This window comes from Stegodyphus dumicola, chromosome X2, assembly GCF_044657685.1.
Source record: "Stegodyphus dumicola isolate Sdum_Otavi_A_Nest chromosome X2, ASM4465768v1".
NCBI classification, from domain to species: domain Eukaryota; kingdom Metazoa; phylum Arthropoda; class Arachnida; order Araneae; family Eresidae; genus Stegodyphus; species Stegodyphus dumicola.
The window spans coordinates 36013555-36027657 of record NC_140781.1 but is presented as its reverse complement, the minus strand read 5'-3'; the positions used below and the strand labels follow the sequence as shown (position 1 = coordinate 36027657).

Sequence of the window (14103 nt, the reverse complement as noted above, 5' to 3'; positions counted from 1 at the left end):
GAAAAAAAAAAACACCTGAGCTTGCCTAAAGTTTCGTATTAAACTCTTTTCGATTTCCATGAAGATTAACGTAGGTCCCTCTTTTCTAAAAAGCCCTCCCCCCCCCCACAAAAAAATCTGCTTCTATAAAAATAACACATATAATTTTGTATAAAAAGTATCAGCAGCAGTTACTATAGCAGCTTTGAAAATTACTTGCACAATTTTCAGTGACTGAGTGTATTTAGAGTTTTCAGGGTTAAAACTTAACTGCCAACTGCCTCGCATTTCGCTGAAATTTATTTTTAGCGAATTTTCCCTAGTCACATACGTTCATATAATAAAATATATATAAAGTGCTTTAAAATATTTTAAATACATATATATATATGTGTGTGTGTAAGTAAAATATAAATTATGAAGCAAAATTATTAAACTTTATTGAAAACAACTGGCAATAGGCCTTCAAGTTCATAAATTTTAATTAAATACATTTCCGCTTCAAAGATACGCTCTGCACCATTTTTCGTTACTGCAGCATGTTTGGTCACTCTTTCCCTGCTGTATCCGCATTGTTGTAAATTTTTGCACAGTCGCTGCTCAGGATTAACACTAAGACTTTCCGGCTATAACTATGACTGCAGTGAGTATGCATGGCAGAAACTGTGAGGCAAGTTTAGCACCCCCAATATTGTGCCAAATTTAAGAAAAACATATAGTTGAATAATTGTTTATGCGCAAAATAAAAATATTAAAACTATCAAGCCAATTGTGTCTTTCTCACCAGTCGTCATCTAAGCAACAGTCTTCTTCGCGATGACTAAGGAGTGAATTAGTTTTCATCTTCCGCAAAAACTACATCACATATAGGTGTGAGTGTGTGTATGTGTAATAACTTGGGAATGTGAGATAAGATACGAATGATTGCAATCATGGCCAAATAGTTGTAAATGGTACTTGTGTACTGCTTCGTAGTGCTGCATGGTAGGAGAAGGATAGAATTTGCAGACAAACGTAGCCCATGATTCAATTCAATTTATTTCTGGACAAAATTATTCTTCAGATTTACATTCTGATCCACATATCATTAGGAACGCAATCTACACTTAATCGTCCTCACATTTTTGGAAGTTTACTACATCTTAAGACAAAAACAATGAATGCTAGAGAGAAGTGAGCCGCTGCGTGTTATCTTGAACCAAGTAAGAAGCAAAATGCGATGCATTCCAACAATCATTTGTTCAATAATAAACAGATCTAAATAAAACTGCCCCGTTAGGATTTAATGAATCCCCTTTTGGGCAAGTTAGCTAACACAGAAATACTAGCAAAAGCATATGGAATGTTGGTTAGATAATATTATTTAAGAAAAAGTCAATCATATTACAGGATTTTATTTTATCAACCGCTTATCTTATTATTTTGTCAGTATTATCACTCATATTTTCGTCAGCTCCCACCAAGATGCAAATTAGTTAATAACAGAGTTCTTAGTTCAGGAACGAGCTTTTGGAAGCAAACGTTAACTGTGTCAGTATGAGTTTTGCCCAGTTTATAAATTCACTTAAATCGGTTTTAGTCTTACCGAGTTTATTCTTGTGAATCAAGGCACAGAGCTAAAACATAAAGGCGGATTTTGTTTTGGGAATATTTTAAACACTTAAGTTTCAACTTTTAAGTTTGTATTCTGTTATCCTGTAAGTAGCGCCGATTCTTTTCTTATTACGTAAGCTGTGTGAGTTGTTAAGCTAATGATCTAATATAAATATTTTCTTAAAATCCTTTCCTGACTTGACGTTACTTTCCTGAAGCATTAGGATACGGTGATAAGTCACCTGGTAGTCTTTACGGAGTCAAGTTAACATGCAAGTTAGCCACATTCTGGAAAACATTATTAAACGTAACATAACTAAGTAGGTATTTTGTTACAAAATTTTACATGAAGTTTATCTATCCGTACATGAAAATGTCTAGCTTAAGAAGACTCTCTAGAAGCCCAGTTGGTAGTTAAATTTACTCATAGGTAAGCATTAAAGAAATCAGTCCAAGTCATCAAAATTGAAATTTAGAATCAGGATACATCTGTCAATGTCAATGGTTTTAAACATACTCCCACTTTTGGACTTAAAAGTGATTTCTGTGTTTATTCGTATCTCAACAGTCAATGCAGGTATTATAAGTATTTCTACCGCCTTCTTATCATGCTTCGCGGTGTAATGCACGCTCGACGAGTATTAGAGAGGTCTGAGGTTGAGTCCCAGCGAGAGCATTGCACATTTTCATCTGTCCTGCTTTAAAAAAAAACTAATATCTCTACAATGGTACCCGAACTAAAAAAATGTGGTGAATAATGATTTTCCACCACAAGGATTTGGCGATTGGGTCCCCTAATCCCCAGTCTCCCCCTTTAAAAAAGGGAGTATATAAGGTATTCCTCCCGCCTTCTTAGCATGGCTTCGTGGTGTAATGGTCAGCACGCTCGGCATGTATTCGGGAGGTCCGAGGTTCGAGTCCCGGCGAAGGCACTGCACATTTTTCAGTATAAGGTTCTTGATCTGTGTACATATTATTCAACTTAGAATTGCCGCCAGAGCGGACAACACACAACGGCCTATGAAGAACATTACCGACCAGCCATTTCAGTGTAAGGTATTTTATCGCACCTTTCTGTATGCCTTCGTGGTGTAACGGTAGCACACTCGGTGCGTATTCCACAGGTCTATGTTCGAGTCTCGGCGAGGACATCGCGGATTTCTTAACTTTCTTGACACTGAAAAATTCTAAATATGTCTACAGTGGCGCCCGAACTAAAAGGTGGTTTATGATGATTCTTCACCACCAGGACATGGCGACTGGGGATTAGGGGACCCTTTAAAAGGGGGAGTATATAAAGTATTTTCTCCCTCCTTTCTACATGCCTTTGTGGTGTAAAGGTAGCGCACTTGGCGCATATTCGAGAGGTCCATGTTTGAGTCCCAGCGAGGGCATTGCTCATTTTTCGTGTTTCCTACTTCAAAAATCCTAGACTCTACAAAAGGACTCTGATGCAATTTCGCATTGATCATTAGATACCTGTAATGGCAATATGATTTATATCAAACGCGAAACAAATTTGAATTGAAGCACCTTAGTATATGTTATCTCAGGCACTCATACCACTCTTCTCGTGATCCAACCTCTTGGAAAGACTTTTGAAACGATATATTTTTGCGCCTCTGCTCTATATAGAGATCACTATCACATATATCCTTGCGCGACCCAGGATTAGAGACCCAAACCATTAACGTAGAAGCATCTTCCGGGAGCGTAATACCAACAGGTCAGCAGTCTAAAACAGGAGATAGGCTTGATTAAAAATCAATGCCATCTAGAAAGTGCCTGAAAGAAAAAGAGCTTTCTCTTCAGATGCTTAGGTAGCAAGGGTTTCGGTATACGATATAGGCAGAAAGAAGTGTAAATTCAGAGAGATTCAATAGAGTCCGAGGGTCCCCTTCACGGATTTTGCAACAGGTTATGGACTATTTCTTACCTATTTAAAGCATTTCCATATCTAAGAAAGCGTTATCTACACTTGTGATCTGAATGGAAAATCAGATCATTATGCATATGGTGGATCTCCGATGGATGAACTGCACTTGATGGAGCTATTAGATGCACAAAACTAAATACGTTATACTAAGTTCTTTCATTATAAGAAAGCTTACTGAAGCTGCAGCACATTACGTAATATTAGGCAAGCATTTATAAATACCCTCTAGCAATACCTGCTATAATGCAACTGGTTATTTCTGCAAAAATGAACTGATGCAAATTCTAGATCCTTATTCTCATCGTTCAGGCGTTAAAGTTATACGCATTTTTGTAGATCAGCTGCCCTCTATATCTATGCCCTCGCGAACAATAAAATTTACTTTTAAATCCTTAATATCTGATTGAACTAGCTATTTCCAGAACTGCGTAGAAGTTTACAACTTGTATATTAATATATATATATGTGTGTGTTTGAATATAACTTAAGTTTTTCAAGTAGGATTTTTAAATCTGTAGGCAGTAGATTATACTACTGATTTAAAAAACAGAATAAAATGTTGTTGTTCATGAGACTTTTAGAAGAAACACGAGCTTTGTTTCTAACTTTCAAATGTCATTAAGTAAACATAAGCCAAACAATTTAACATTGAAGCTTGTTCTGAAATTTATATGACTCTCAAGAATTGTGATTTGCAATTTTTATGGAAACATATGCCTACTAAATGGTAAGCTTTCCATTTTCCTGGTCCTTTCCATCAAGAAAAAATTCATATTTCTTGATGTCTTATAATTGATACGAAACTCAAAACATCGAGGCGGCATCTAAAATTAACTTTTCCCCCTCATAAAAATGGCATTTGTTCTTTTTTCCGTTTATTCGATAGGATTTTCTGCAAATAACAATCCGAACTTTTGTTGGTTTCTGACGAATGTTGGTTTGCGATTGATTTTTTTCCCTGCACCATATGCTCGTTCGCACAGCACGTTATATTTCAGGTTGACATAACGCGAAAAATGTGACGCGTTATATGCTTATGAAGAGCGCGTGGATGGCTCACAGTTTTCTGGATCATTTACTTTAGCTCTTCTGTTCTTTAGTTCTTGTAAAAACATGATCCCTCAGTGCTTCTTATTAACTATATATTAAGGCACTCATTAATTCTTATTAAATGTGAATTATAGCAGCTCTTACAAGATTCAAGGATTTTAGAACATATTTGATCACTTTCTTATTTGCAACATGCAATGAGTGATATTCTTTTACTATTACTCGAGATGAAATCGTGTATATTTTAAGTTTTATTTGGCTTAAATGTTAAAATAATTAGCTCTGATAGTGAACAAAATTCTTCATTGACTACAAAAACATCTTGGAGGCCAGTTCTTCCGTTTTTCTTTAGTCCTTTTTAATCACGCTACTGAAGCATTATTTCTTCACCGGCTTGGTGAATTACTAATACTCATGTTATTGCCAGTTTAGAAGCAGATAGAGAAGACTGTTAGTTAAATTTTCAATGATCTGAAATATAGCACATACAATGTTATAAACACAGCGATTTAAAAACAGCAACTTATTTGTCAATGTTATGTAAACAGTACACTGTAAAAGTACACGGACGTTATTAAAACAGTATTCTTTATTTTCCCTGTTGCGTTTAACAGAATTCAAGGGACAATTTAATGAATTCAAGTGTATAGTTGCTCATTAAAACTTCTTAGTTAAAATAAATAAATTACAGAATTTCTGCTCTAAATGAGCTAGAAAAATGAATAAATAGATTATATGACGGTTATTTTACATTTATAAATATTCGGAATAAAAAGGGTGTTATTGCTGAGATGCGATGATGCCTAAAGATGTTCAAAGTTAACACTGCTTCTAAATGACGGTCGTGAAAAAAAGATTCATAAGCTTCGTTCTTCTATTTTCTTTCAAAATAAAATGCAAAATCATTCACTTACCCATTTTCTTATCTCTTTCTTTAATTTAATTAGGTCATGCATTATAATATAATTTCTTCAATTTTTTTTCTTTCTTTATCAAGTTTTTCATAAAAGGATAGGTTGATGTTTTCTTTCAGTGTGTAACAGTCTCTTTACTTAGCAGTAACACACTATGCAACAGTCATTTTAATTAACGTCTTAAAGCTAAAATATGAATTTCTATCTGGTAGTTTAAATTTTATTAGCAGTTTATTAGCTGTTCGATGGGATCGCCCTTAAAATCTTTTGGTGCAACGTATCAGATCAAACATTGTTTATTCAATTAGTGAACATTTAGCTAGGTCAGAATTAGGATAAACCTAGGCGTATTCAACATTTATAGCATAATAAATTCTCATATTATAATAAAACACTAAAGAAGATTAGGTCATTTTTCTAAATAAGGGCTTATCTGTGATTGATCTATTTTTAATTTTAAGAACTTTGGTCCTTTTAAAAGATTAATTCCAAAAATCCATAAAAATAATAAATCCGTTTTGGATAAAAATCTCAGAAAATCCTTCAGTTTTCTAAATTACTTCTAATCCAACTAAAATTAACAACACCAAAGAAAAATTATTTAAGCTAAACGCACATTTCTTTTTGTTGTTGTTGTTTGTTTTGTTTTGTTCCTAATTTTGATTTATAGATCAAGAATTTATGTACACTAGAACGCAAAAGTTAATATGAAAATATTACATCGAACTTCTGAACTTACATTACTTTACTGCCAAACAGCTAGCAAAATGTAGGGCATATTTTAAGACGGAATTTAGGAATTTCAAACAGCTAACAAAATTTATTCCTTCTCAGTTTATTGCTCTAGTAAAAGAAAAGAGGATAAAAGGTACTAAGCTTTAATAATTTTGTTCTAACTTTATTTCATACGGGGATGGGTTGTTTCAACGTTCCGAGGGTTTTCTTCATAGATTTATTGTCAGCGCACAAAACTGTTTAAAAAAAGCAATTTTCTCAAAAGAACTAGCTGTCGTGCATTTTACCACCCTTCACAATCTGTGCTTGGAATATTGATGCTGTTCAGTTGTAGAGTCATTAGGTTATTTTGATGCTAGAGATGTTAAAAATGTGCAATGCCCTCGTCGGGACTCTAACCTGGACCTCTCGAATATGCGCCGAGTGTGCTAACCGTCACACCACGAAGGCATGCTTGAAAGAGGGAGAATATACCTTATATACTCAGCGTGGGCTGTTATGACTATACGATCAGCTTGTTTCATTGGGTGAGTCGGGCTGCGCCCAATTCTGGTACCTTATATACTCCACCATTTTAAAGGGCGACTAGGAATTAAGGCACCCAGTCGCCAAATCTTGGTGGTGAAGAATCATCATCCACCACCTTTTTAGTTCGCGCGCCACTGTAGAGTCATTAAATTATTTTGATGCTGGAGACGTTAAAATGTACAATGCCTTCGCCGGGACTCAAACCTGGACCTCTCGAATACGCGCCGATTGTGGTGACCGTTATACCTCGAAGGCATGCTTGAAAGAGGAAGAAAATACCCTACACAGCACGCCACATTGTACTAAACATTTTCCAACTAGCAGAATACACTATACTTATCTCATAGAAATATCATTTCATGTTACGCTTAAAGCGTGCTGATGGGGTTATTTTAAGCTTAGATTATTAGAGTATGACAAAGCAAAGGAAGGCTAAAAAAGGCTGAGAAAAAGGATGTCTCTCTGAGAGGAAAAAATGGCTCATATTCACGTAACACATGCGGAAAACACGGAAAAGGGCTATACAGCTACTGTCCGTCTGGTTCGAAGCCGGGATGAACTGATATTTAGCAGTTTTAAACGTTCGGCAACTACAGAAACCAGTGATGTGAGCACAAAACATATTCCTAAATGGTTATATCTAAATCTTTTTGAGATCTTTTAGGAATGTAATAAAATACTTAACAAAGTACTGCACAAAGATGGTCATATTATGAGCTATTTACTAGCCATAAAGTATGGTTTTCTTAAATATAGAACAACTGTTATAGATGTCGATTTCAGTTAATATATGTATATTACCCTAAACGTGTAGGCCAAATGTTATTACTCGCAAGCAAAGGCGGTACTTCAATCGAATTTTAAACTAATCACTAAAACCTCTGGCCTCTGCATGATGACATAACCTGTTGATAAAAACGCTTTAACGCCATAATCGGAAATGATAGTGGAATACTATTCTGCACCTCAGTTTGGAAACGAAAATGAATCCCAGCTACTTGCAATATGTACAGACTGAGCTTTTCTCTTCATTTTGCGTTTAAAACTCAATTGTAAGGTCTTAGCCTGACTGGTATTAGAATAAAGCACATCCCTCATTTTCTGGTAAGCTACTCTTACCCAATGAGCCATCTAAAGCCAGCTCGATAATCTCCTATTCAAGTTCAGAGTTTGAAACTACAATCTTTGACCATGTGACCTTTTAGATAGGTACTTTAAACTCAATAATATGATTAAATGCGTTCTTCATATATATGTATCCATTTACAATAAATGCATGCGCACGCCAGAGGAATTTTTGTTTTACAATTTTAGATTTTCTTGCTGAGCTCTGCAACTTTTACTTTTTATTGAAGGATAACTAGGACTTTAATATCCAATCTATAAATGATCACGATACACTCCTTGTATTAAACAAAGAGTCGTCATTTAAATATTGACCTACAACAATCACAAATAAGTCGAATACTGATTAAATTGAATGATTTTTAATTACAATAACATGAAGGAATAAAACAATAGAAACTGCCTTTGGAAATTAAATTCTGAAAAAGTCTTTTTGATAGCTTTAACTACACTACTTTTTTCTCCTAACTAACAAGCAAGATTCTGATATTTCTTTCCTGCAAAATTTTAATTGCTATCATATCCTGATTAATTCTGAAAATGTAACTCAGTTTATTTTTGTTATGTCTTCTGTACCGTCGTATTTTCAGTCGATGCGCTGCGCTTTTTAAAGACATATATAAGCTTTCCTGATATTAAGGATAGTTAAAATTTTATAAAGTATTCATAGAGAAAACAGAAACAGAATAGGGTTTATAAAAAATAAAATATTCATACAGAAAATAGATATAGTAACACAGATTTCATAGAAAATATTCTTAAAGGGAACAATGATTATTTATTTAATACTTAATATATTGCATTGATGTAATAAATTCATTATTAAGTCTTTTTCATTTTTATAAAATAATGTAGATAAATCATGGGCAATTTGCAGTACAGTCTATTATTATTATTATTATTAATTATTTTCAAACCATTTCGATGCTTTATTATTATCTTACGTTTTGAGACTATTTACAAAAAGCGTTTTCAACTACATTTTTGTTCCACATTAGCATTTGAATTTGTTTTTTAATATTCATATGATGAACAGGGCATGAAATTGATTAAATAAATGGATTTTGTTTTAAATATTCCCTATTTTTCGATAAATATATCAATATTTTTTGGTAATTCCGACATTTTGATTAATATTATTGCTTTTGCATGTAGTATCCCATTCACCTAAAAATTATTCAAAACACTAAAAAACTGAGCTTTAGTCACAGAAAGTATAAATGAGTTTCCTACAATGCCTGTACGTGAAACTACAGATACTTTGCAGCAAACAAGAAAGGAGAGATAAAGACAAATAATAAGACGCTTTTCTGATACAGACTTACGAACACTGAATTGAGAATTTGTTATATTTTGAAGAGATTTCCATGCCATGTAAAATTCGTTACAAAAATGTTTTTATAACAATCTTCTTTCAGCGTAATTAGCAGCATTCATTTTCTTATGCAGCTGCACACTTTACAATTTTCAAAGTGCCGGCATTACCGCAGTTGGTTAAAACAAAAAAAAGTAAACGTTGACTTGTTGAAGCAGGGTTGTGCCCTTGATTAGCTTTCTAAGAGAAAATATATCGTATTTAGGTTAAAGAAGTATATTTAAAAAAAAGTCCCCATGAAGTTAGCCTGTTTTGTCAGAATCGGACGCTGGTCTAACAGTGTTTACTAGTTTTATATATTTGACGATATTTGCATTGAAAATTATGTATATGTGTCATACTTTTGCCATGCATTTCAGACACAGCAAAATATAACATCGTAGAAAGGTTTATATAAAATTTTAGTAACATTTGCTTGATTTAAAAATATTTTAAATATTTGAACTTAATTATTGATAATCTTGCTCATTCACACTTATAGGATTATAATTTAGCCAAGGCCAATTTCATTACAGAGCATTCAAAATCAATTTGAAATTTTTTACCAGCTACTTTTATACAAAGTCATATTAAATAATAATTAAATATAATAAATTCAATATAATTATATTTAATTGAATAATTCTATATTCAATTAAATATAATTCAATATAGGTTATGGACTGGGAAGCCTGTAACATTATTTGATAAGCACCGGAAGCAGAGAAAGAGTTAATCTAAATAAGCTAATAAGTTAATCTAAACAACAAAGAATTAGTTAATCTAAGAGAAAAAATGGAAGAGTGTAAATATTACCATATTCCCCCATTCATGCTCTCGTAGTGTAAGTGGTTAACGCATCTATATAACAAATTCGACGATTCGTAGTTGGAATCCTGACTTGAACACCAATGATACTTCCTGGTTCGAAATGTATAATGATCTCTACAGCGGCACCCGAACGAAAATGTGTGGACGATAGTTCATTACCACTCGGATTTGGATGGCTGGGTCTTATGCCTCTGCTCAGTTGCTCTTTAAATGAATAAAAATGCAACAAATTATCTATTCCTTTATGTGTATTCTCCGGATGCAAGTGGTTAACATTCTCAGGTAGCAAAGTAGAAGATCCATGGTTCGAATCTCGGCGACAGCACAACTGATATGATTTCTGTTCCGAAGTAACTAATCTGTACAAACAACGATCGCGTATAGTGATTGATACATCTAAATCATCGGCGAAATTTTATTTTATTTATCAAAGGAAAAAGCTCTTGCTATCCATTTTGAACTTTTTTAGGAATAAATATTGTAACAGAATGGTTCTACTTTTCAGAGTTTCAAGCATTTTTCTTTTTTTCTAATTCATTCACTATGTCCACGATAATAAATTTTAATACAATTAAGGAAATTTTATTAATTTGCGCATTCATGACTGTCATATGAAAAGCAAAAGAACTATTTCGTGGCCGAACAGAAACAAAAGCATTGAATCTTATTCGTAAATCTGCAAAAAAAAATTTAGGAACATCATAGTTACTGTATATCTTTTTGTGAGAATTTAGCTTTCGATTTTCATGTGCATTATACAAAGTAAAGAAATCACATCCCATACTATATTTTTATATCCAACTCAGAATTTAAAAAAGAAAAGAAATAAAGCCAGATAATCCGGAAAAAGAGTACCTCCAGTTCATCCTCTTAAAAAAGACACGGAGACATTTTTAGGTTTGTATTTCAGAAGAGGAAGAACAAACGAAATACTCTTTGAAGGGATTCAAACTGAAGGTTTTCAGTCACGAAACGAAATGTACAATGTTTGGCTTAAGAGAAATATAAGGGTATAGACAGTGAACAGTTCAATAGGAAATAAAAAATAGTTTTTCTAAGCTAAAAATTTGGAATAATTTTTAGCTTAGAAAAACTATTTTTTATATAAACTATTTTTTAATTAATAAATTTGAAATAATCGGAACAAAAGATTCTCAAATTTTAAAGGAAGCTATCAAAAATCAAATTAGTTAATCAGAATGGGAATTTTTTCTTCGGTAAATTAAAGGAAATCATAAATTTTAATTAACTATTCGATCACAGAAAATTCATAAATTTCCGACTCATCCATAGCATTAGTTTACTTCTATGGATTGAGAAAGGTTAGAAGTTCGTAATTTTACTAACGTATTCAACTGAATATTAAACATGATTACGCAAAGCAGAATGGATTGTTTGATTGGGAAACTATTTAATAATATAAAGAAAAATGAATTCTGAGTTGATAACATCAACTTTTTATTTTCTTCCTTCGTTTCGCAGTACCTTTATAATTTTTTAGCCCAAATGGGATTTTTCTTCCCCCCCCCTTTTTTTAAATTTATGTTGATATTGTTTAAAGCTCATAAAAATCTAAGCAACCTGTTTCTAGCTTTGAAATAAGTGCTCATTAAAATCTTAGCCAATTTTGATTTACCTATTATTAATTAAACTTATCTTAAAAAACTAAACGTCCAATCGTTAACACCAGTATTACCGAGCCATCAAAATGATATAATTTAGATAAGGTAAAATTAGGCATACTTTCTTCATTGATAGTCCTAGTATCAAACTGAATATGACAAAAACTATGGAAAATAAATTTTTTAATAAAATTTTGTAACTATGTATTAAAACGAATCAATCATTTTGACCTCCTAGGTAGAGGCATGTATGCTTATTGCTGATCTTTCTACTTTAATTTCTTTATTCAAACAGAAGTAAGGTAACGTAAGAAATGTCTGATTCATAAATAAATTCAGAGGGATTGGAGAAATAAATATTTTTCATTTTTCCCCCTCAGAACAGGACATTATTTCTGCGGCAAAAAATATTGTAGTTTTATATGGCATTTTCTGCCTGCTATTTAAAGGGTTATGAAAATAATGTTAATATGAAATGATTATATTATGAAAGGAATCATAGCTAACTAACTTCTTCGTAAACTTCGGAAAGTCATTTAAATGTCTGTCATTGGGCGAACAAAACATCAGGATATCTTTTACTCATGCAGGGCCAGAAGTTTAAACATGATAGGAAGAAAGCTAGAACGATGTTTTCTTAGCATAAAAACCTCGTATTTATAATCAGGCAATTTTCCCAGGAACAGCATAATTTAAACATTTCTAAGCAACGCTTAAAAGTATCTTAAAACTTTTATTGATACACTAGGCTAAGGTAATAAAAAAAATTCAGAATTAGAGCAATCCATCGCTTTTGTTGCTTCATTGTTTACATTCATGTATTTTAATCTGATAATTTATTCGACTAAATTAAAGTTTAAATAGCTGAATAAAATAAGATCATTTATATATTCTTAGTCCTAATATCTAAGCATAAGTATTTAAAACTAGATGCATTAGTAATAAATTCTTAGAGTGATAACTGCAATCTGCACATATAATCAACGCACAAAACTTTAAAGAAAAAAACGTTATCTCTACATTTACTTCCAAAATAAGTAGATAAAAATTTACTCACCAATTTTGGCACAACATGCGACGAAGATCCATGCTGTGATGATAAAAGGAGAAGCTATATGATCAAAATCGAAATTAGCTACTTTGTATCTTTTGGTTTTGTGAAGTTTCATGTTTGGAGGTTCGGACGACACATCTGCAGATCTGTAAAGAGTTTCGACTACAGGGCTATTGATTTGGTTCGATATTCTTTCTGTGTTTCTAGTGTTCCCAAAATCACTGAGTGTCCCAGCATTTATGTCATCTGCTAACGAAGCACCAAATAAAACAAGCACAACTGCCAGGCACAGTACAACATGTAATTTAAACATCATTCCTAACATAATTTCTGATCAAAAATTCTTTGGAAAAGTTGAATTCCTATTAAAGTAAGTTTGTCACATTATGATCCTTTCGTCCAAAGCCAAAGAACTCCTTTACCACCATATTTGCTCATAATAAATTTATAGTAATCATACAAAATTACAACAAAAGAAGTCCTATTCCCTTAAAAATACCTTAAAAATAGAAAAAATGATTTTCTTCTATAACATATCGTGTCATTAGAGAGTGCAGTATGTTTTGTAGTATGCTTTTCTTGAACTTGAATTAATCAGTTGAAACGAAGTTTTTAAGCTTAATGTGACCAAGAAAGAAGAAATTACCCATTGATGCAATTTTGATAAAATTTTCTTCCCGAAAATCCTTAGAAACTTTGATGCTTCTACTTTTACGAATATTTTAGTTGTTCATTATAGAATCAAGATCAGCCTGGAATTGTTCATCACATAATTTTCTGCGAAAAATAATAAGGTATACATTCTCAGCCTTGTAAAAGAAATTTCTAGTAATCAGAGAAATTAAACTGAAGAAAACATTTTTGAAAACGAAACCTTCGATTCTCCTCCGCTCCTTTCAATCACTCACTCCACCGGTCCAATGTAGTTTACTGGGTTATACTTCGGTAGAGAATCGCAGCTGTTTCACCCATAATGCCTCATCTCTTATGATGTCATAGGCTCGAAGTGACGCCATTGGCTGCAGCCTAGCAACGAGAAGAACGCTTCTCGGCGTCTGATTTAAGCACATGTCTGATCCACCGCTCATCCAAAGATTAAAAACTGGTGCAAGATGAAGATTATCGAGATCGTATCTCTGCGTTTTTCTTAGTGATGTCATAAAAATACTGATTTCATTGAATAGTAGTTCTGGATTACAGAAATAGATATATCTAAGGTCCCGCTACAGATGCACGGGAAGTGAAAGGATTTTCACAATGAAAACGATTTTGTTGAACAACAGGAAAATTCATATTATTCTTGCAAGATATAAAGAATATTAGAAAGGAGCTGAGGAAATGTTAATAATTTTTACGTTATGTATTCCCTTTTCTCATATTTT

The 14103-nt window shown here is 32.9% G+C and overlaps 1 protein-coding gene across 1 annotated transcript in view; it reads right to left on the bottom strand.

Annotated features, from left to right (window-relative positions):
* Window positions 1–13638, bottom strand: part of LOC118182204 (Na(+)/H(+) exchanger protein 2-like) — a 267934-nt gene extending 254296 nt beyond the window's left edge. The window contains exon 1 of the mRNA XM_035351522.2: window positions 12725–13638. Coding sequence (XP_035207413.1) covers window positions 12725–13046 — 322 coding nt within the window. The 5' untranslated portion in view covers window positions 13047–13638. The remainder of the gene's footprint in view (window positions 1–12724) is intronic.
* Between the last annotated feature and the right edge of the window lie 465 nt (window positions 13639–14103).